This window comes from Equus caballus, chromosome 2 (genome assembly GCF_041296265.1).
Source record: "Equus caballus isolate H_3958 breed thoroughbred chromosome 2, TB-T2T, whole genome shotgun sequence".
Classification (NCBI taxonomy): domain Eukaryota; kingdom Metazoa; phylum Chordata; class Mammalia; order Perissodactyla; family Equidae; genus Equus; species Equus caballus.
The window spans coordinates 81,365,313-81,386,925 of NC_091685.1; the positions used below are offsets into that span (position 1 = coordinate 81,365,313).

At 37.3% G+C, this 21,613-nt stretch overlaps 1 protein-coding gene across 1 annotated transcript in view; it reads left to right on the plus strand.

The window, feature by feature from the left end:
- SPMIP2 (sperm microtubule inner protein 2) overlaps positions 1–21,613 on the plus strand; it is a 105,136-nt gene that overhangs the window by 68,070 nt on the left and 15,453 nt on the right. The window contains exon 4 of the mRNA XM_005607794.4: positions 16,730–16,919. Within this exon, the coding sequence (XP_005607851.1) occupies positions 16,730–16,919 (190 nt within the window). The remainder of the gene's footprint in view (positions 1–16,729; positions 16,920–21,613) is intronic.

Below are 21,613 nucleotides of genomic sequence, written 5' to 3' on the forward strand. Positions count from 1 at the left end.
CAGGAAGACAACACATTTGATTTAGGTTGCATAGCCTGTGTAACGAAGCCCAGCTGGCGCCCATAAGGGCAACCAGCAACGTGCTGGTGACATCACCGTGGCAAGGACAGCATTTTTCACATTCTGGAGCTCGGGGAAGACAATCTGGCAAAGTCATGAAGTGTTCACTTAGGGTAATGCGAGATCTCTTTTGTTTCAATTAATTCTTTGCTTCAGCATAGTGGTAGAATCTTTAACAAGCCTTTCAAATAAAGTAGTTGTGTTTCCTATGAAATAAAAGCAATAAATCAAACCAAAATAATTGCAATCTGAGGTTTGAAGCATATGGTGTGTGTAAGATTACAGAAGTGCACAAGCCTTCAATGCTCTCCTTCTAGAAGAAAGCCCAAGAAAGTAGGCTTTTTCTACTTACAGGGAAAACATTCTTACATTTAGTTATCTCTTTCTGTCTTTTAAAAATAGCATTCAAGCCATGTTCTTATGCCTGAAACAGCTACACTGGCAATTTGGGAAGATTGCTCTTGAGATTTCCCAAACGCTTCTTTGAGAAGCGGTTTCCTTTTTATCCTTGAGACGGTATATTTCACACTAATGTGAATTACGGTTTTGTTTATAAATTTAAATAATCCTAAACTTTGCAAAATAGTTTGTGCCCATAGATGTGCAGACCCACTTAATAAACTGGTTTTTGATTTGTTAACGCTGTGAAACTGATCATGGACATTTTCGCTATTTTGGAAAGCAGGAGACCACTGAGCAAGAATAAAAGATCCAAACGGGCACAAAAATTTCTCTCTCCATTTCATCATTAATAATTAACCTTGGAGGTTGATTGCAATCAAATAATCTCTTAGTAGCCATTTTACTCATTTGCAGGTAGAGGAGTAAATCAGTAATTGTTTTTCATATACTAATGTTTTGGTTCTTTTGCCATGTGTCCGTCTTATACAGACTTCTATAAGCTATTAGCTTCTGTGTGGTCTCCCAGGCGACCTGGTACTCTGCTGAACACATAGTAAGTGCCTGCTCAATAAACTCTGGCTGAGACTCTTGCTGTCTAAAGACAGGATCCACAATACAGATAGCTTCTGGATCTTTGAGGCTATAAATTACCTCAAATTGTTCTAATCATTCAGTCAAATATCACTTTAGATCTTTATCTTAAGCAGGTTAGGTTACAATTCAGAGGTAGAACCTCAGTTTCCCGAGCATCTTGAAGACTGAACATTAGGTAAGCACTGCACATGCCTTCTAGATAAATCTCTGTAAGCTCCTTTGGATAGGGGTTACTAAAAATTAGCCTTTTTTATAAGCCTATTTCTCTTTCCACTCAACAAGAATCTCCAGGGCAACAACTAACCTAGGATAAATTTCATTAACATTAAAGTTTTTCTCTATTAATAATTGCTAAATACAGTTGTGTACTCATTTTGTTTGTTCAAATATGTAATACCAAAATAATTTCATGTTTTTAATCATCTCCATGACAGTTATTGATCCAGGATCAAATAAGTGTTATCTCAGAAGATTAAGAGTAAATCTTTTGAAAACAAGACATGACATCATCCTGTGTGATTCTGTAGGGAGGGACAAGAAGGGAAGGAAGATCAATGTGTAAGAAATAAGGTTGGACTTCACTAAATGGTGATATGGCTGAAACTGATCTGCAGCATCCCAAATGTCTTCACTTCCTCCTTTATGGTTCTACCCCTTCAATTTACGTTCTCTTGAGAAGGACCAGGTGACAATGCTTTATAGTACCTCCCCCCAACTGTGTGCATTGGAAGCCTGGTCTCTGGTTGTGGAATAAAAGAAAGCAGCAAGGGAGGGTTTAAAGGACTGTTTTCTCGGCAGCTGGTGTCTCTGACATCATACGACATATGTGGCTGTTTGTGTTTGCAGTAACACCCACTCTGTCTATGTAGAAGGCCAATTCAGAAAAGGAAAATACAATTAAAAACATCTTTAAAGCTCTAATTATAATGCCTTAGGAGATTCTGACTTTAGATGTAGACCATACCGTAAATGCAGAAAGATCTTTAAAAAACAGGGGTCTTATTTTCCTGCAAATGTTCCAAAGAGAAAATAACAGAGAGAGAAGGCCTGTTCTCCCAGAAAGTGCAGATCCTGCCAAATGGTTTCTAAATGTGTTTCTCAAAAATTTCCATGTGCCCTCAATGGCTTTTGAGTACTTCTGGAAATGGAAAGAGCAGAAATCAATGACCCTGTGAGAAAGCAAACATTTAAGGGAACCAGCTTGCTGAGAAAACAGGTACATAGTCATGCTTTTAAGTCATCATTTAGATACAGCACCACTCTTCACAGGTTAGAAATACACGGTTACATCACTTTGTGATGCTGCAAGTAAACTGCTGCAGCCCTAAAGGGGACTTTCCACATATTTCTCTATTTGAAACTCAAGTGAATAACTGTGTCTGGGGTATATATTAGGCAACCAGATTGACTCACTGGAACGTACACAGTTAGTGATTTGTTTCTTTAACTTTGGAATCTAAAAGACGGTAATTTTACCACTTATTAGAACTATTTTTAGTCAACCAGAGGGAACATAGAAGATCACTAAACAGTAGAAAAAGCTTCGCTTCTGGGCAAGACCGATGCTGGGTGGTCAATCTCCAGAATAACGGGCTACTTTGATCAATTTAAGTAAACATATTAATTTAAGCTGGTTATTTCACCAACATACTGAGAGTTCATTGAATTGTCTGGTCATGAATCAAAGTGGCTGCCCTGGCGTCTCCTGTGGGCCCAGCTTGAGTAATCAAAAGTTGGGAACCCAGAAGACCAAGCAGACCACCACCCTTAGCGGGGCCCCTCTTCAGCAGTCCAGAGTATTTTCTCTGGCAGAAGTGTCAAAACAAAAGTTAAGTTTGTCCCATCTGTTTTAGACAGTTACATAAGCAAGGACCAGCCAGTCATTTCCTAACTTAGCGCTAAAGTCTATTTTATCTTCTTACTCCATTTCTCTGCCATTCACGGTGCTGGGAAAATTTTGGTCATTTCCCAAATAACCAATGGTTTTTAAGGAAAATTTAGACATGTTTTATTATAAAAATAATACACGCTCACAGTTTTAAAAATTCAAATAGCAAAAGAGATTGTGAATTTAAAATCAGTTCCACCTCACCCCAAACCCTCGGTCACGTACAGTCACAGGGTCTCTTGCTGCAGATTACTATGAAACCATTTTTTTGTATCTTTCTAGAGGCAAGCAAAATTGACTGAAAATGTGTTCTATGTTCAGGAACTCTGCTAGACACTGAAGATACAAAAAAGGAAGAAATGGTTCTTTCCCTTTACTCACAGATGTACTGGGGGTGAGAGTCAACATGACAATACCAAGTGTAAGAGGGATGAACAATGTACTCAGGGGAACACAGGAGCCCATGATTGTGCCCCAGTGTTGAAGGTGGGGTGGCCATTCAGGAACGCTTTGGAGGAGAGATAACACGAGCTGCATTTTTAAGGCTGCTTGGGAAATCAAAAGGAGATCTCGGAGGTGGAGCCAGGAAAGGCATTCCAGCCATGAGGAATCACAGAAGCAAGGCCACGAAGGAGTGAACCTTCATGGTGTGTTGATGAAATGGCTGGTTGTCTGATGTGGCTAAAACATAGGGTATTGGTCCAGGGGAATTGCAATACAGGGGCCAGATTGTGTAGTGTCTTAAATTCCATACTAGAGATTTTGTGCTTAATGCTGTAGGCAATGAATTGTTGTTTTTCAAATTTTAAGTAAGGAAGTGATGTAATCAAACTTGTGTTGGAATGAATACTTGGTATGCAATAGGTGTAGAAAACTGTTTACTGAATGGGTGGAGCAGAGACTGAAGAGAAAAAGACAAGTTAAGTGAGTTTGCAATAATCGCAATGATGAGAACCTGAATTAGAGAGGTGGGGATGGTGAGACAGTTGAGAAAAAGACTCAATGAGACTTGGCAACCAACTAAATGTCAAAGGATGCGGGAGATGTGAAAGTCAAAGGCAATTTTGATATGTCTCTTTTGGGTGGCTGAGTATATGGTTATATCATTGACCAAAATAGGGAACAGAGAGGAAAGAAAGGGTATTTGGTGAGGGAAGAAAATAGGGAGATGGGGAGATGAGTTGAGAGGCAGCATCTTATATAACAATAATAATACATATAGCCAACATTTACTGAATTTTTACTATGGGTTGATACTTTTTTAAGTATTATATAAGTATTAACTCATTTAATTCTCATATAGAGTAGGTATTATAATATTACCCCCATTTTACGGATAAGGTAATTACATAAGTTTAGAATCAGACAATTCCAAGTTGAAATCCCAGCTCTAGTCCTTTTTGTTTGTGAGGAAGATTCACCCTGAGCTAACATCTGTGCCAATCTTCCTGCCTTTTGTATGTGGGATGCCTCCACAGCATGGCTGACAAGTGGAGCAGGTCCACACTGGGAGCTGAACCCACGAACCCAGGCTGCCAAAGTGGAGCACATGGAACCTTAACCACTTGGCCACAGGGCCAGCCCCACTACTGCTTTTCAATAGTTTGATCTTGGATAAATTAATCAATCTAACCTCAGATGTAAAAAGTAGGAAATGATACCTTTCATATGGGATTATTATGAATATTAGAGTTAATTCTTATGAAGCAACTAGCATAGTGTCTGGAATCTCATGTATCTCAATAAATGCTAGAAATTATTATTGTTATTATTAGCTACGAGTTATCCTGGTAATAATGTTCAGTAAGAAGCTGAGAGTTTGCGTTTAGATTGTAGAGTTGAAAGTAAAAACTTGAATGTCAGTGTGTTGATGTTGGTTGAATCCTTGGATATAAATGCTATTCCATGGTTTGGAGGTGGGTGGTGGTATATCAAGAGATGAGACTCAAGGATGATATTCTGGGGAATATCAATGATAAAGGAGCAAAAAGAATGAAAGATTCTTCCAAAAGAAATGTAGCTGTAGTAACATGAGAAGTCAGAGGACAGACATAAAGAGAAGAGCTTTGGAAGCCCAAGTGGAAAGGAATTCCAGGAGGAGGACAATGTTAACAATCACAAACACTTCTGGGAAGTCATACTAGAAAATCTGAAAAGAGATGATCTGATCTGACAGATAGAAAGGAGGTTGCTGTTGCCTGGGCTAAGAATCATCACAACGAAGTAATAGTAAAACAAAGTAGAATGCAGTACTGAGGAGGGGTGAAAGAAGAAGTGGAAACATAAGGCACAATTTTTCTTTAAACAGTGAGTCTCCATTTCATTTTAAAATGATTAAATTTGGGAATCATTTTAGCAATGGTGGAGTAAGGACCTCCAAAAGTACACTCCTCTATAAAAGAAATGAGAACACTGGCAAAAGTTGTCAAAATCACCTTTTTCAAAATACTGGGTATTACCCAAATCCTTCCACAATCTGTGGAGTATTTATTTAAGAAAAATGGCTGAATGTTGGAAAGAACAATGATCTTTGTGGCATTTCAAATTTAAATTAAAATTGTCCTAGTCACGTCCTCTCTTGCCAGCTCTATGGTAGCCTCACAACCATGGTAGCTGTGAAAACGAGCAGTTTACTGATCATTGGAGGAGAAACACAGATTTGAAGCTCCCTGAAAAGCCTCATACTCAGAGAAGTGTTATATTTGATCCACCTTGAAAATTCCTGGAAAAGCTCCATTCTCAGTGCTTGTCATTATTTGACCTGACTCTGTGTAGGAACAGCTCTATCCTGTGGGCATTCATCAACAACAATCAGCAACAGTTGTTTAATATCACAGCTGCCTGAGGGAGCATCACTAGTTGGGGCAAACAAGGAGCTGACCAAAAATCTTAAAAAGAAAAACTGGGAGATGAGATGTCCATAGAGGATTTTGAAATTCTACAACATATTTCTAGAAATTTAGAAAGCTGTGAAGACATGCAGGACTGCATACATGCCCAGGAAAGACTTGAGAATGTCCTATTCTCTCACTTTTGTCTGATCTTGAAGCTCCATATAAGCAGGAAATGGAGGCTAATATGGTGCTGTAAGCTGCCTGCCAGAGCATTGAAAGTACGCCTCGACACACACCAAGGCCAGAAGATACATTGATTTGAGGCATTTAAGGAAATGTCTGTCCAATCAGTAGCTGACCACTGAGCTAGCCAAGGAGAAAATTCAGGGGGTACACAAGACAGCCTTTAAACAATTAGTCTAGGCAAGTCATTAAAAAACAGCAACATCACCACCACCACCAAAACAACAAGCAGGAACAAGAACGAGCCCTAAGAAGGAGGAGGAAATCTCATTTTCAGAAGTGACACTTTATATTAATTGAAATGCTGCATTTTCAACAAAAAATTATGAGACAAACAAAGGAACAGGAAAGTATGGCCCAAACACAGGTGAAGAAAAGCAGTCAATACGTGCTGTCTCTGAGAAAGAACAGATGTATTTACCAAACAAAGACTTTCAGTCAGCTACTATAAATATGTTCAAAATGCTAAAGAAAACCGTTTCACTAGCTAGTCATGCTGTGCCACAGGATAGAATATAACATGAGTGTGACCAAGGTTAGAAGGCAGGTAAGCACTACCAGGGAAGAGACTAGGGCATGATTCAAGGTCACTGAGAACAGACAACAAGCACACCAGGCTCAAGTGGTACAGTGGTTACTTACAGCAAGAGGAGAGACTATACCCAAGATCTGGCTCCTTGCAATGTGTTGGTCCTCCATGGCTAATGGATCCATTCAGCAGCTGCCATGCTCAGCATGGCTGCACTTACCTCACATTGTGCCATAGTAGAAGCACCTCAACCCCTGCCTCATACAGTCTGAAATACAGGAAGTATTTGAAATATTGCAAGTATTTGAAAGTATCTGAGAAAGCTTACATGTGCCCAATGCAGAGACAACAGGAACATACTGGCTGTGCTCTGAGTTCTTTGCATGCAATGCAATTTGTGAGCATGCCAGTATGTCCTGTACTGAATGCAAGATTCTTATTGGGAACACAGCGGAGGTGTTGGGCTACATTTAGACCCTTCCCTCATAGAAACCATGTCAAAATATTAAAGGAAAGTATGACAATAATATCTTGCTAAGCAAAGAATATGAATAAAGAGATAAAACTTACAAAAAAGAAATAAATAAAAATTCTGGAGTTGTAAAGTACAATACTGGGGCTGGCAATGTGGTTGAGTGGTTAAGTTCACATGCTCTCCTTCAGCGGCCCAGGTCTTTGCTGGTTCGGATCTTGGTCAAGGACATGGCACTGCTTGTCAGGCCATGCTGAGGCAGCATCCCACATGCCACAACTAGGAGGACCCACAACTAAAATATACAACTACATACTGGGGGGATTTGAGGAGAAAAAGCAGGAGAAAAAAAAGATTGGCAACAGTTGTTAGCTCAGGTGCCAATCTTTAAAAAAAAAAAAGTACAATACTGAAGTAAAAAATTCATGACAGGAGCTTAATAGCAGATTTGAGCTGTCAGAAAAGAATCAGTGAACTTGAATATGGGTCAACTGAGATTATCCAGTCTAAGAAACACAAAGAAAAAAATGAACAGAGCCTCTGAGGCTGTGTACTAATATAGCATAATGGGAATTCTAGAAGGACAGGAGAAAGAGAAAGGGGTAGAAAGACTATTTAAAGAAATAATGGTCAGGAACTTCCCAAATTTGATGAAAAACAGTAATTGACACATTCAAGAAGCTCAACAAACTCTAAGTAAGATAAACTCAAAGAGACTCACATTTAGACATATCATAGTCAAACTGTTGAAAGGCAAAGACAAAGAGAGAATCTTGAAAGCAGTAAAAGAAATATGAATCATTGTATATAAGGGATCTTCAAGATAAAAGTTAAATTCTCAGCAGAAATTATGGAAGCCAGAAGGCAGTGGAATGACATATTTTTCGAAGTTCTGAAAGAAAAAGATTATTAGCCAATAATTCTATATCTAGCAAAACTATCCTTCAAAGATGAAGCAGAAATTAAGACATCCCCAAATAAGCAAAAACTGAGATATTTTTCTCACTAGTAGATCACCCCAAAATGAAATGCTAAAGGGAGTCTTTCAGATTGAAATGAAAGGACAATAAACAGTAATTCAAATCCACATGAAAAATAAACAAGCACTTGTAAAGGTAACTACATAGATAAATTAAAAAGTCAGTATTGCCATATTTTGGTTTGTAACTCCTCTTTTTGCCTGTATTATTTAAAGACAATTGCATAAAACAACACTTATAAAACTGTGTTGATGGGCTTATAATTTAGAGAGGTATAATTGTTATGACAAGAATAACACAAATGAATAAGGAGAGAATGGAGTTACATTGAAACAAGGTTTCTGTATATGATTGAAATTAGGTTGTATCAATCCAAACTAGATTATTTTGTAATCCTCATGCCAACCACTAAAACAGAACAAAACAAAATAAAACCCTCAAAAACATACAATAAAAGGCTTGACAAGAGAATTAAAATAGAATGCTAAAAATACTTATTTACCACAAAAGAAGACAGTAATGAAGAAATAAAGGAACAAAATAGACATAAGACATATATAAAACACATAGCAAAATAACAGATGTAAATCCTACCTTATCAATAATTACATTAAATGTAAATGGACTAAACACTCCAATCCAAAGGCAGAGATTAGCAAAAATAAATAAGTACATGATTCAAGTATATGTTATATAGCCAATTATAAGAGAAGCACTTTAGATTCAAACATACTTGTAAGTTGAAAGTAAAAGAATTGAAAAAGATGTATTATGCTGAGTAACCAAAGAGAATTAGGATGGTTATTCTAATAGCAGACAAAGTAGACTTGAAGACAAAAGTTGTTGCTAGGGACAAATAAGGACAGTTTATAATGATAAAAGAGTTAATCCATCAGCAAGACATAAAATTATAAACAAATGTGTACATAAAAATAGAGCCCCAAAACACAGGAAACAAAAACTGACAGACCTAAAGGGAGAAACAGACAATTCAACAATAATAGTTGGGGAATTCAATACCCCACTTTCAATAATAGATAAAACAAGCAGGAAGAACATAAGCAAGGAATTATAAGACTTGAACAACACTGTACACCAACTAGACCTAACAGACATCTATAGAACACTCCATGACAACAGGAAACACATTCTTCTCAAGTACACATGAAACTTTCTCCAGCATAGAATATATGCTACGCCATAAAACAAATCTCAATAAATTTAAGAGGAGTGAAATTATACAAAATATGTTCTCTAACTGTAATGGAACTAAATTTGAAATCAGTAACAAGAGGAAATTCTGGGAATTAACATATATGTAGACGTTAAACAGCAAACTTAAATAACCAATAGGTCAAAAAAGAAATCACAAGGGAATTTGAAAATACTTTGAGATGAATGAAAACAAATACACAACTATGAAAACTTATGGGATGTAGTGAGAGTAGTGCTCAGAGGGAAAATTATAGCTATTAAAAGAAATACCTAAAGAATCAAACCTCAAACCTTAAAAAACTGGAAAGTGAAGTGCAAATTAAACTTAAAGCAAGTAGAAGGAAAGAAATAATAATGAATAGAACAAAAGTAAATAAAATAGAACATAGAAAAACAATAGAGAAAATAAACAAAAAATGTTGTTTCTTTGAAAAAATAAGTGACAAACCTTTGTGAGACCAAGAAATACAAGAGAAGAGTCAAATTACTAAAATCATGGACATCACTACTAACTTTAAGTAAATTAAAAGTGTTATAGGAGAGTACAGTGAACAATTATATGTCAACAGATTACATAAATTGCATGAAATGGACAAATCCTTAGAAAGACACAAATTACCAAAACTGATTCAAGAAAAAATAGAAAATCTGAATAGACCTATAACAAGTAAAAAGATTATCAATCAAAAAACTTCCTACAAGAAAAAGACTAAGCCTAGATAGCTACTTTTGTGAATTCTAGCAAATATTTATACAAGAATTAACACCAATCCTCCATAAATTCTTCCAAAAAAAATAGAAGAGGGGGAACCCTTCCCAATTTATTCATTACTTTGTCAGTAAACCAGGCATAGATATCACAATAAAACTACAGAACAATATCTGTTATGAATACAGATGCAAAAATCCTCAATAAAATACCAGCAAATCAACTCCAGCAACATATTAAAAAGATTATACACCATGACTGAGTGGGATTTAGCCTAGGAATGCTAAAGTTTGTTTCAAAATATGAAGATCAATCAATGTAATACACACCATATGTTAAAGGATAAAAATTACGTGATTATCTCAATAGATGCAGAAAAGCATTTGGCTAAAAATCCAACACTATTTCATGATAAAAACACTCAATAAAGTAGAAATAGAAAAGAATTTTCTCAATCTGATAAAGGGCGTCTACAAAAAAAACCCACAGCCGACATCGTACTTAATGGTGAGAGACTGGATGCTTTTACTCTATGATGAGGAACAAGACTCTCTTCTCTCACCATGTCTATTCAACATTATAATACAGGTTCTAGCCAGGGCAGTTAGGTAAGGAAAAGGAATAAAAGGCATCCTTCCAGGAAAGGAAGAAGTAAAACTACATTTATTTGCAGATGACGTGATGTTATATATAGACAATTCTAAGGAATCTACATAAAATCTATCAGAACCAATAAATGGGTTCAGTAAGGCTGCAAGATAAAAGATCAATATACAAAAATCAATTGTATTTCTATACACTAGCAATGAGTAATCTGAAATGAAATTAAGAAAAAAATTACATTTACGATATAATCAAAATGAATAAAATATCTAGGAATAAATTTAATAAAAGAAGTGCAAACTGAAAACCACAAAACATCATTAAAAGAAAGTAAAGGAAACCCAAATAAATGGAAAGATAGCCTATGTTCATGGATTGGAAGACTTAATACTGTCAAGATGACAATATCTTCTAAATAGATCTGCAGGTTCAATGAAGTCTCTCTCCAAATTCCAGTTGGCTTCTTTGCAGAACTGATAGGATGACTCTAAAATCTATATGAAAATGCAAGGGACCAAGAATAGCCAAAACAATCTTGAAAAAGAACAAAGTTGGAGGACTCACATTTTTCAATTTCAAAATTTACTACAAAGCTATAGTAATCAAGATGGCGTGATACAGGTACAAGGACAGATGTATAGATTAATGCAATAGAATTGAGAGTGCAGAAATAAAACCTTACATTTATGGTCATCTGACTTTTAAAAAGGGTGCTGAGACAATTCAACAAGGAAAAAAATTTTTCAAAAAATGATGTTGGGATATCCACATGAAAAAGATTGAAGTTCGACCCCTTTCTCACACCATAAACAAACATAGACTCAACATGATTATAGACCTAAATGTAAGAGCTAAAACTATAAAATTCTTAGAAGAAAACAAAGAAGTAAATCTTCATGACCTTGGAATAGGCAACTGTTTGTTAGATATGACGCCAAAGAACAAGTGACAAAAGAAAAGCTGACAAATGAGACTTAATTGAAATTAGAACCTTTTTATGTTTCAAAGGATAGTATCAAGAAAGTGAAAAGACAGCCCACAAAATGGGAGGAAATATTTCCAAATCTTATATCTCATAAGGGACTTGTATCCAGAATATATGAAGAATGCTTACAATTCAACAACAAAAAGACAAATAGCCCAATTAAAATATGTGCAAAGGGGATGAACAGACATTTTCCAAAGAAGACATACAAAGGGCCAAAGAGCTCATGAAAAGATGTCCAACATAATTAGTCATGAGGGAAATGCAAATGAAAACCACACCGAGAATGAGATACTACTTCACATTTGGATGGCAAAAATAAAAAAGACAGTGTGCTGATGAGGATGTGGAGAAATTGGAATTCTCATACATTGCTAACGGCATTGTAAAATGGCACAGCCACTTTGGAAAACACTTTGGTAGTTTCTCAAAAACTAAGCATATGACCCACAATTCTAATCCTAGGTATCTACCAAAGATAATTGAAAGTGTATGTCCATACAAAAACTTGTACATGAATATTTATAGGAACACCATTCATAATAGACAAAAGTGAGAAACAACCCAAATGTCTATCAACTGATGAAGATAGAAACAAAATGGCATAAATAAAGTGCAATATTATTTGGCCATAAAATGGAATGAGGTATTGATACAGCTACAACATGGATAAATCTTGAAAACATTATGCTAAGTGAAAGAAGCCACTCACCAAAAGCCACATACTGTATGACTGCACTTACATGAAATGTCCATAATAGGCAGATGCATAGAGTCAGAAAGTAGATTGGTGATTGCCAGGGGCTGGAGACGGGGGGAATGGGGGGTGACTGCTAATGGGCATAGGGTTTCTCTTTAGGGTGATGATAATATCTGGAATTAGTGTTGATGGTTGCACAACTTTGTAAATATGATAAAAAGCCATTGAATTGTTTACTTAAATTGGATTTTATGGTATGTGAATTATATATCACTGTTAAAAATTACATAAAGCACAATTGCTGCATTGAAGGTTTAACAATCTAGATCTAGCAATAGGAAATCCATTTATTCAAGCAGCTGATATATACAAGGTACTCTTCTTGACAATTGGGGATGTTTCAGAAATATCTGACTGCCGTCCTCTTCCTTTCCCCAACAATTCAGTCTTAGAGCTATCGGGGGCAGCCTAGCAAAGGAATTGCTGCTCCAGAATGAGGAGTTGGGGAACTGTGGCAGTTCAAAGCAAAGTGAGAGGCATCTGCTGGGGGCAACCTGGGGCGGGGTGTTGGATTCCAAATGGGGTAAGAGGGGCAAGCCTAAGGTGGAGGGGGTGGTGGTAGCAATGGGACATTGGTTACAGACAGGAAGACTGGTCAAATAAGTAAGTAAATAAAGAGAATGGGGGCCAGGTTTGCCACTATAGGACAAAAGAGTTACAAATATGGAAAGAGAGAAAACAAAACGAACCCTCTGATGAATCCTGTGTAATTTTGTCTGATATGGCTGTGTGAGAGTGGCACCCTGATAATAAAAAAATCCCTAGCACCCAGATCTTGGCTTCTAACACCACTTTCCACTAAAAGGAACTAGAGTTCCCTCAAGAAATGCTTATTCGAGAACTGGGGAAGGGAAAGATGAATTTGGAACATCTTTTTGTGTTAAAAAGCAAGGAAATGTTCAAAGAATAACAAGGCTATTTCAGAAGGACACAGAAGCCAGATTGAAAGGCTCCCACTAGCCAAATCTGGGACAACTTGGGCATCAAAATGAGTGTTATTAATGGATTATATTCCATTGAATAAAGTAGGAAATCATGAGTCCCTACTGATATAAACAAATTAATGAATAAATGGAAAGTTTGATATGGGATGAGATATTTACATAATTTCAAAGTATTTTCTCACAAAATACTAACAACAAAAAGGCAAAGGAATTTTACAAAGGAGAAGCCTGGCTGATATCACCTTAATCAAGTGACCTAAGTGAACCTCACCAGCAATGGGACAAGTCGCACCATGGCCTTTCTGTGTTATTCCCACTCAAAGATGCATAACCTGAATCTAATCAAGAAGAAACATAAGACAAAGCCAATTTGAGGGACATCTAAAACATAACTGGCCTGTGTTCTTCAAAATCATCAAGGCTGTGTGAAATTTACAGGAAGATTGAGAAACTGTTCCAGATTGAAGGAAACTAAAGAGTGAGAAAACTGAATGCAATATCTGATTCTGAACTGGATCCTTTTGCAAAATGGACATTACAGGGACAACCGGAAAATTTGAATGGTGTCTGAGGATTAGATGGTGGTAATAAAAACATGTTAATTTTCTGATTTCCTCTGATTTTGATGGTTATATTGAGGTTATGTAGAATATCTTTGTAGGAATTACACACTCAAGTATTTGGGGATCATGAGTATCGTGTCAATAATATATTTTCAAATGATTCAGGAAAATAAGCTTTTGTACTGTGCTTCCACTTTTCTATAAGCTTAAAATCATTTCAAGAAGCAACAAATCTGAGGGCCTGCCCTGTGGCCGAGTGGTTATGTTTGCACACTCTGCTTTGGCAGCTCAGAGTTCTGCGAGTTCGGGTCCTGGGCGTGGACATGGCACAGTTCATCATGCCATGCTGAGGCAATGTCCCACATAGCTCAACCAGAGGCACTCACAGCTGGAATATACAACTATGTACTGCGGGGCTTTGGGGAGAAGAAAAAGGGGGGAAAAGGGAAAAAATTGAGAAACAAATCTGACCTTGGGACCTACTTAACATAAGAATTAATAGTAAGAATATTACACTCTTAGTGTAATGTTTGGTTGCATTATTTATTTGGGGGTTTGTGTTTACTGATATGTGTTTGTCACTAACACTAAACCATCACTGATGGCCCGGCATTGGTGTTCCATTTGGAGCCAAACCTTCTGCTCCTTGGTTTACCCTTTTTGACTTTTGTGGCTCATTTGTAAGTTCAATATGCTGTGTGTAAATCTCCATAGTTGACGTGGCTAGTATTTTTATAAGAACTTCAGAATCTTTGAATTACAACTAATTTTTAACTTTCCGTTGCTCCTGGTGATTCAAGATTCAGCAACATAGGATATTCTGAATTTAAAATAAAAGATTATAAAATATTTCAGCACTTAAATGAAGACTAAATACATGCAACGATTTTTCTTTTCTAAACTATTCGGCATAATTACTTCTATAATACATTATTTTTAAGAAAATATGGCACATTTGCATGAAATGGTTTTCTGTGAATCATTAATCAAGCTAATATGAACTATAAACAATACTTGTTCCATAGATTCTAACCATTAGCTATCTTGCCCTTTAAACTTTCTTGAGATTATTCCCTGCTATTAATTTGTACTTGTAATAACAAAACTCAGACAAACCAGACTGTTGGGATCCCTTCCTGCACACCTGCCACTGGTGGGAGGGGAAAAGGAGGCTGCAGGAGAGGGGGAGTGGAGAGGAGTGGGAAGGAAAGTAGATAACCTCCAAAGTAATTCAGCTCTGATCTTCTCTCTCCTGTCCTCATTACTCCATCCATCACCGATTCAACTATGTGTCAGGCAGGGTAATAGGCACTGGGGACGCAATGATGAATGAGACACATTCTGGGCTCTTTAAGCAGCACTGAGTTCAGAGGCAGACTGCTGGGCTAGAAATTTAAGTGTATTCTGATAGTTTCTACAAAAGAAGTCAAATACAATGTGCTATCAAAGGAGAAAAACTGCTGCCTGACAAGAATAAGGAAAGTCTTCACAGAAGAGGTGACATTTAAAGCCTTGGCTGCAGTTTGTCAGGAAAGGAGGAGGAAGGGAGCTGTAAGCAGAAGGAAAAGTTGAAGCAGAAGGCTGAAGGTCTGAAAGCACGGCTTCTGGGAGCCCCTGGAGGGTTGGGGGAGAACACAGTGAAGTGCAGTGTGTGTGTCTGAGAGAAGGCAGAGGCTGCAGAGCAGACCAGAAAGGCCCATGTGGGCAGACCATTTAAAAAAAGAAAACAGACAAAAAACAACACAGCAATAACAAACACCTCTGTGTTCTATGCTAAGGAATTTGGACTTTATTCTGAAGCTATGGGGTGTCAGTGGAGGTTTTGCTGGAGAGTGGCATGGTCTTCTCCCTCCCAACACAAGGATTCTGTGATTCTGGGGTGTGGGAAGGGAGTGTCTTACCCCTGCCCACTGCTGGGAGAATTGCCGGCTCTCTCCCTTCATTTAGCTCTGCTCTAACATTACCTCCTCTCCGCCTGCCTACCCTGACGAAAATAGCATGCCCTTCATTTCTATTTCTTATCTGGCTTTATTTTTCTCCATGGTACTTCCTAAATATTCCCAAATATTTGACCTATTTCCCTGTTTATTGTCTGTCTCCCTTACTGGTATGATAAGCTCTATGCTAACAGGGACTTTGTCCTATTATTGCTGTCTCTCCGTGCCTCATACTGTGCTGAACGTACAGTGAGCGTATGTTCTGGAATGAGTGAAGAGCAATACAGACCTGCCACAAATCTTGGTCCAAAGATTTGGGAACGCATAAAACTCAGATTCTAGGAAGGGAAACTCAGTGGCCAAGAGACTCTGAGCCTCCAGGTAGAGGGATGGTTGGGTAAGAAGCCCCAAGAAGATCTCTAGAGCAACAGCCTTCCACATGAGATGGTGAATCCTTACCCTGTGATCCTTTTTGTCTTTTTCCCCAGAGCTGACCCTTTGTAATGACAAGGCAGGACTCAGAAAATATTCTAATTTAGGGGTGTTGGAACCCAGGCAAGGATTTCACTGGGAAAGAGAGTGAAGCCTCGATCTTTTCTCCAGCACATTTTGAAGCCAGAGACTGGAAACACGAAGCTGGTCTTTTCCTGAACTACCCTGAGATCTCGAAATGGGCAACCCATGTCCTGCAGAACTCGTGGGTCTCATGAGGTCTCAGCCTGAACATGCCATCTTCAACTTCCCAGCATCTTGCATGCTTGGCTCTGAAGGACATGAGGGGCAGTCATGCTACAGGGGCAAATTCATCAGGAGTTACCTGAATCTCCAGCAGCTGGATGTCCAGAAACTTCAAACACTGGCTCATGGCTCAGGTCCTTAGCTTTCAAAGCCACCTGGCTAGAAGTCACTTCAAATACAAGACAGACAGACAAATCTCAACTATCGGAAAAATGGCGGCCTTGTTTCTAGATCTTTCCAATTTGAAAACCAACTAATTTCTTTCTCTTTCAGGCAACCAAAACCTTGTATTATGGACGCACTAGGAAAATACAGTCGTGCTTTTATTGCCTGGCATATGGGTGATTTTGAGCACACTAATCAAAGAAATTCCAAATGGGCTATCCTCGTTAGGCAAAGTAAGGCAGCATTGCCAAGAGCTTCCAGACCACCTAAGTTGCCACAGCTACCCATAAAGGAGGAGGTATGATCATTTGCTTTTCTAAATAATCATAGAAAACATCAAGCTGTTTTAACATATGAATTAGAGAATGCTGTTTAATGGTAATACTACTAATAATCAGCTTTACAGCTCCTTTTAACCAATCAAAACATCTTGTAATTTATATTGGATTTCCACAGTAATGTCTATTCTGTGGATAGGGGGATGTTATTGCCATCTTATAGCTAAAGAAAACAAGAGGTTGTGGGGTTCAGTCCTTACAACTGCTTATTTATCATATGGTTTAACCTGGAGAGAATGGCCTTCTCCTTGATTTCCAAAACCTGAGAAAGCTCTCAATTTGTGAAATGGAGGTAAATTTACAACCCCTCTTAAAACCCTTATAGACCGGTGAGCAATGTAAGAATATACCAGTTCAAATTCAAGGTGTTTTTTCCCATTACTATCTATGAAATCTTGAGCAAGTTGCGTAATTTCCCTAAATGGTTTTATTAATAACTAAAATAGGAATAATAGTAACTGTCCTGAATATTTTGTAGAGATATCACGAGGATCAAGTAAAGAATGTGTAAGTATGTATTCAAGTCAACAACTCTTTCCTGTATAATGCACAGCAAAAAGCACTTTGTAGTAGTCCAGTGTTTCTTTTTTTTTAATGTTTTTTTATTTTTTAATTGTAGTAACGTTGGATTATAACATTACATAGCTTTTGCTTTAGGAAATGTGGACATTTTAACGGTGTTAATTCTTCCAATCCAAGAGCACAGAATATCTTTCCATTTCTTTGTGTCTTCTTTGATTTCTTTCAATAATGTTTTATAGTTTTTGGCGTACAGATCTTTCACCTCTTTGGTTAAGTTTATTCCTATGTATTTTATTCTTTTTGTTGCAATTGTAAATGGGATTGTATTCTTAATTTCTCTTTCTGCTACTTCGTTGTGAGTGTATAGAAATGCAACCGATTTTTGTACATTGATTTTGTCTCCCGCGACTTGACTGTATTCCTTTATTATTTCTAAAAGTTTTTTAGTGGAATCTTTAGGGTTTTCTAGATATAAAATCATGTCATCTGCAAAGAGTGACAGTTTCACTTCTTCTTTTCCAATGTGGATCCCTTTTATTTCTTTTTCTTGCCTGATTGCTCTGGCTAGGACTTCCAACACTATGTTAAATAACAGTAGTGACAGTAGGCATCCTTGTCTGGTTCCTGTTCTTAGAGGGATAGCTTTCAGTTTTTCTCCATTGAGAATGATATTTACTGGGTTTGTCATATATGGCCTTTACTATGTTTAGGTATTTTCCTTCTATACCCATTTTATTTAGAGTTTTTGTCATAAATGGATGCTGTATCTTGTCAAAAGCTTTCTCTGCAACTACTGAGATGATCATGTGATTTTTATTCTTCATTTTGTTAATGTGATGTATCACGTTGACAGATTTGCGGATGTTGAACCATCCCTGCATCCCTGGACTGAAACCCACTTGATCATGATGTATGATCTTTTTAATGTATTGTTGTATTCGATTTGCTAGTATTTTGTTGAGGATTTTTGCATTGATGTTTATCAGTGATATTGGCCTGTAATTTTCTTTTTTTGTGTTGTCCTTGTCTGGTTTCAGTATCAGGATAATGTTGGCTTCATAGAATGAGTTAGGAAGCCTCCCCTCCTCTTCAATTTTTTGGAAGAGTTTGAGAAGGATAGATATTAATCTTCTTTGAATGTTTGGTAGAATTCACCAGGGAAGCCATCTGGTCCTGGACTTTTATTTTTTGGGAGGTTTTTGATTGCTGTTTCGATCTCCTTACTGGTGATCGGTCTATTCAAATTTTCTACTTCTTCTTGGTCCAGTTTTGGAAGCTTTTGGATGTACATCATAATATATTTCGAATTCTGTGTAGATTACATCATGTTCACCACCCAAAAACTAATTATAGTCCATCCCCTCACATGTGAGCCTAATCACCCCTTTTGCCCTCCCCCACTCCCCTATGGTAACCACCAATCCAGTCTCCAATGCTATGTGTTTGTTTGTCGTTGTTTTTATCTTCCACTTATGAGCGAGATCATACAGTATTTGCCTTTCTCCCTCTGACTTATTTCACTCAGCATAAGACCCTCAACGTCCATCCATGTTGACACAAATGGCCGGATTTCATCATTACTTATGGCTGAGTAGTAGTCCATCGTGTATAAATACCACATCTTCTTTATCCATTGGTTCCTTGATGGGCACCTAGGTTGCTTCCAAGTCTTGGCTATTGTGTACAATGCTGCAATGAACATAGGGGTGCAGGTATCTTTATGCCTTTACCTTTTCAAGTTCTTTGGATAAATACCCAGCAGTGGGATAGCTGGATCATACGGCAGATCTATTCTTAATTTTCTGAGGATACTCCATGCTGCTTTCCATAGTGGCTGCACCAGTTTGCACTCCCACCAGCCAGTGTACAAGTGTTCCCTTCTCTCCACAACCTCTCCAACATTTGTTGTTTCCTGTCTTGTTAATTATAGCCATTTTGACTGGAGTGAGGTGATACCTCATTGTAGTTTTGATTTGCATTTCCCTGATAGCTAATGATCTTGAGCATCTAGGCCTGTTGGCCATCCGTATATCTTCTTTGGAGAGATCTCTGTTCAGATCCTTTGCCCATTTTTTAATTGGGTTGTTGGGGGGATTTTTGTTGAGCTGTATGAGTTCTTTGTATATTTTGGATATTAACCCCTTGTCTGATATATGGTTTGCAAATATCTTCTCCCAATTGTTAGGTTGTCTTTTCGTTTTGTTGATGGTTTCGTTTGCTGTGCGGAAGCTTTTTAGTTTGATGTAGTCCCATTTGTTCATTTTTTCTATTGTTTCCCTTGCCCGGTCAGACATGGGACTTGAAAATATGCTGCTCAAAGAGTGTACTGCCTATGTTTTCTTCTAGAAATTTCATGGTTTCGGGTCTTACATTTAAGTCTTTAGTCCATTTTGAGTTGATTTTTGTGCATGATATAAGGGAATGGTCTACTTTCATTCTTTTGCATGTGGCTGTCCAGTTTTCCCAAAACCATTTATTGAAGAGACTCTCTTTTCTCCATCGTATGCTCTTGGCTCCCTCGTCGAATATTAGGTGTCCGTAAATGTGTGGGTTTACTTCTGGGCTCTCGATTCTGTTCCATTTATCTGTGTGTCTGTTTTTGTGCCAGTACCATGTTGTTTTGGTTACTATGGCTTTGTAGTATATTTTGAAATCAGGGAGTGTGATACCTCCAGCTGTTCTTTTTTCTCAGGAATCCTTTGGCTACTCAGGGTCTTTTGTTGTTCCATATAAATTTTAGGATTCTTTGTTCTATTTCTGTGAAAAATGTTGTTGGAACTTTGATAGGGATTGTGTTGAATCCATAGATTGCTCTCTTTTTCTCTTGGTGAGTCTAGCTAAGGGTTTGTCAATTTTGTTTATCTTTTCAAAGAACCAGTTCTTGGTTTCATTAATTTTTTCTATTGTTTTTTTAGTCTCTATTTCATTTATTTCTGCTCTGATTTTTATTATTTCCTTCCTTCTGCTGATTTTGGGCTTTGTTTGTTGCTCTTTTTCCAGTACCTTTAGATGCACTTTTAGATTGTCTATTTGGGATTTTTCTTCTTTGTTGAGGTAGGCCTGAATTGCTATAAACTTCCCTCTTAGAACCACTTTTGCTGTATCCCAGATTTTGGCATGTCGTATTTTCATTTTCATTTGTCTCCAGGAATTTTTTGATTTCTCCTTTGATTTCTTCATTGACCCAATCGTTGTTCAGTAGCATTTTGGTTAATCTCCACATCTTTGTAGCTTTTCTGGTTATCTTCCTGTAGTTGATTTCTAGTTTCATACCTTTGTGGTCAGAAAAGATGCATGGTATTATTTCGATCTTCTTAAATTTATTGAGACTTGTTTTGTGGCCTAATATGTGATCAATCCTGGAGAACGTTCCATGTGCATTTGAAAAGAATGTGTATTCTGTGGTTTTTGGATGGAATGTCCTGTGTGTATATCTACTAAGTCCATCTGGTCTAATGTGTCCTTTAAGGCCAGTATTTCCTTATTGATCTTCTGTTTGGATGATCTATCCATTGGTGTAAGTCGAGTGTGAAAGTCCCCTACTACAACTGTGTTATTGTCTATTTCTCCTTTTATGTCTGTTAATACTTGCTTTATATATTTAGGTGCTTCTATGTTGGGTGCATAGATATTTACAAGTGTTATATTTTCTTGTTGGATTGTTCCCTTTATCATTATGTAGTGCCCATCTTTGTCTCTTGTTACAGTTTTTGTTTTAAAGTCTATTTTGTCTGATATAAGTATTGTTACCCCCACTTTCTTTTCTTTGCCATTTGCGTGGAATATCTTTTTCCATCCTTTCACTTTCAGTTTGTGAGTGTCTTTAGGTCTGAAGTGTGTCTCTTGTATGCAGTATATACATGGGTCTTGTTTTTTTACCCAATTAGCCACTCTATGGCATTTGATTGAAGCATTTAGTCCATTGACGTTTAAAGTAGCTATTGATAAATATGTATTTATTGCCATTTTGTTACTGTTTTTTCTGGGTGTTTTAGTAGTTCTCTGTTCCTTTCTTTTTCTCTTGCTCTCTTCCCTTATGGTTTGATGGCTGTCTTTAGTAATATGTTTGATTTCTTTTCTCTTACTTTTTTTCTTGCTTATTAAAGGTTTCTGATTTGTGATTATCATGAGG